Here is a 3,173-nt window from a genome sequence, read left to right as displayed (position 1 = left end):
CCAACCTTACCACCAAAGAAAACTGAGGTGAGTGGACACTCCACAATTCTGAGACAGAAATGAGCGGGATTTGGGATAGACAGGGGTGCCAAGACCCTAAAGAACACAGAAAATATCAAACAAGAAACTCAAACCCACATTTTTGAGAACCCCACTCACCTTATACCTCTTCTGTTTCCTCGGACTATAAACCGTCAGAGGGATGTATTTTGTTATCATTTCATGGAGGCTGCACTGGGAACTACTTTTTTGGGGACCCTTAATGTCTATTAAAGGAATATCTGGATAGAATCTACACTACTGTGAATATATAATGGTGAAGATTTGGTCAAATATCCATAAACCTTTATAGCTCATCTACAATAGAGAGTGGCACATATTTAAACAATATAGCAGTCAGGGGGAAAATCAACTTGAAATGTGACCACAAAAAGCCTGTAACCGTCTACATGTTGTCAGTAACAAAGATGTTAGTTAGGTCATTGATGTCCCTGTTCTCACACAGCTAAAATGGCATTAGCCGGCATGGTCAAGGAAGCGGACGTCACTGCAGCCCTGAGCGCCTGCAAAGGTAACGTAACGTGCGTTACGCATGAATGTTTTACATATATACCTAAAAGTACCATGTAATTTAATGTGGAAAGAGCATTAACCGTTGAATGGTATCTTCCAGCTGCTGACTCATTCGACCACAAGACTTTCTTTGGCAAGGTTGGATTGAAAGCCAAATCTGCTGATGAGCTGAAGAAGGCCTTTGCCATCATTGATCAGGACAAGAGTGGTTTCATTGAGGAGGAGGAGTTGAAGTAAGGAAGATGTAGTAATAAAGAAATAATTTGCCATTTTTAATAAATATACAAAAGAGTATCGAAAGCCACAATATTGATACCTAACCTCTGTTACAGACTGTTCCTTCAAAACTTCTGCAAGGGTGCAAGGGCACTGACCGATGGCGAGACCAAAACGTTTTTGAAAGCTGGCGACAGTGATGGCGATGGCAAGATCGGAATTGACGGTATGTTTTCGATTACTTAATCAACAACCACTGCAAGAATAACAATTCTAACAAATTAAAATAACGACAGTATTAGGCTACAGAAATTGTTATATGGTTTCTAGTATTAGAAAAAAGTCGACCTGTTTCACTAAGTATAAGTAGCCTATATATACTCTTTTGATTTGGTCAATTTGGTTCACTGGCGACGTCGGCAAGAGTTGAAGATGTGTGTCTGTTTAAGATAGATTACAATAGGCCTATCATTTGAATGTAAGTAACATTACAAAGTTATATGTTGTGTTTTGTTGCCTGTTTCCTGTTACAGAGTTCTCCGCTTTGGTTAAGGCCTAAACTGCAACTGACCAACAGATCTTGCCCTGAAGGAACAACATTGCCCAAGACCTCCCATTTTCAACGAATAAAACATGATTTTTGTATTTGCTTATGGAGAGATTCCTCCCATGCACCACATTGTCCAAAATGATGATTGCGAATGTAGTCGGTTGCGTCTCATGTCTGAAATATGAATTTTGCTAACTGTAAAATCTTCAATGCACTTTTCGAGAAAGAACGATAAGAAAAGAATAAATATTCTTTTGCAATAGCATGTCTTGGTTTGCTTTCATTAGCGGTTGTGTAGAGTAGCCTACTAGATAGGCCTATGCGTAAAATGGGAAACGCATTTTGGGTAGGTCAAGTGCATGAAGTCCAAGACAACTGTATATGCATTGGTATTTTACGCCACTAGATGGCGTACAATCTGCACTTGAGTGTTAAGTCATTTAAGGCAATTGAGTATTCCATGCTGCCACGCACCGTCTTAAACAGATCCGTCAAGGTTTACATTTTGTTGCCAGTTAGGATACTTAAAATGGTAGTGTAGATTACTAGATTTGCTTATGCAAAAACATATACTACATAAATAATGAAACGAGGACCTATGGAAAACAGGTCTAATTGAGAAATTAAGATTCCGGGATAGATTCTGTATGCGCAGCTTACCATAAGGTTATTATGACCGCCGCGCAGCGAAGCGGCGGTCATATAGGTTTAGTCAGATTTTTTTTTTTTTTTTTTTTTTTTTTTTTTTTTTCGCATGTCCAAATTTCCGTCAATGATTCCCGGGACACTGAAAGACCGGGGTAGACAAAACTTGGTGGGCATGTAACCCCATATGGATAGCATGGAACCATCGTTTTTCGCTTTGATCTGTAGCCCCCACGCTGGACTGCACCCCCCGAAAGGAGGGTAGGGCAGACACAGTTTTCTGTGAATATCTCGAGAACCGTAAGGTTTAGGAGGACCATTATTTTTTTGTATGTTGATCTCAAGGGGCCATGTCAACGCATTCCATAACCACTCATTTCATGTATAGCGCCACCTAGTTAAACACAAAAAAGTAAAAATGAGGTGGTGTAATTGAAGGTATCTGTGACCTAACATAGTCAAAACTGCACGAAATTGGAAGTGTAGGATCATTATGACACCCTCTGTATGCACGCCAAGTTTTGTGGAATTCCGTTCATGGGGCCACACAATAAATTAATTTATGTTACTATACACCAACTGGCCTGTAGGTGGCCGGAGACAGTTTTCTGTGAATATCTCGAGAACCGTAGGGCCTAGGAGGTCCACCTTTTTTTTGTATGTTGGTCTTAAGGGGCATGTCAACCCATCCCATTACCACTTATTTCATGTATAGCGCCACCTAGTTAAAAATTAAAAAGCATAAAATTAGGTGTTTTCATCTCAATATCTCTGGCTGACAAGGTCAAACTGCACAAAATTAAAAGTGTAGGATCATTATGACACCCTCTGAATGCATGCCAAGTTTTGTGTACTTTCGTTCATGGGGGGCCTTACAATAAAATAATTTATGTGTACATTTAGTGACGCACACCAACAAGGATTCGGGACACTGAAAGACCGGGGGTACACAAAACTTGGTGAGCATGTACCCCATATGGATAGCATGGAACCGTCATTTTTCGTTTTCATCTGCAGCCCCCGCTGGACTGGACCCCGAAAGGAGGGTTGGGCAGACACAGTTCTCTGTGAATCTTTTATGGTATGTTGGTCTCAAGGGCCCACATAAACCTGGCTCATAATCACTCATTTGTGATTTGCCCCCGTAAAAAAATGAAAATCAGTAGGATTAAAGAAAGCCAAAATAAAT

General features: G+C 40.3%; 1 protein-coding gene across 1 annotated transcript; it reads left to right on the top strand.

Annotated features, from left to right (window-relative positions):
• Positions 1-483: 483 nt before the first annotated feature.
• Positions 484-1,432, top strand: pvalb4 (parvalbumin 4; the record flags this gene model as incomplete). The annotated part of the gene is given in 4 exon segments (XM_048245858.1): positions 484-571; positions 674-806; positions 906-1,015; positions 1,323-1,432. Coding segments are annotated over 4 exon segments (330 nt in total). The 3' UTR covers positions 1,349-1,432.
• Positions 1,433-3,173: the final 1,741 nt, after the last annotated feature.

The sequence above is a fragment of the Alosa alosa genome, chromosome 6 (assembly GCF_017589495.1).
Source record: "Alosa alosa isolate M-15738 ecotype Scorff River chromosome 6, AALO_Geno_1.1, whole genome shotgun sequence".
NCBI lineage: Eukaryota > Metazoa > Chordata > Actinopteri > Clupeiformes > Clupeidae > Alosa > Alosa alosa.
This window is presented reverse-complemented; position numbering and strand designations above follow the sequence as displayed.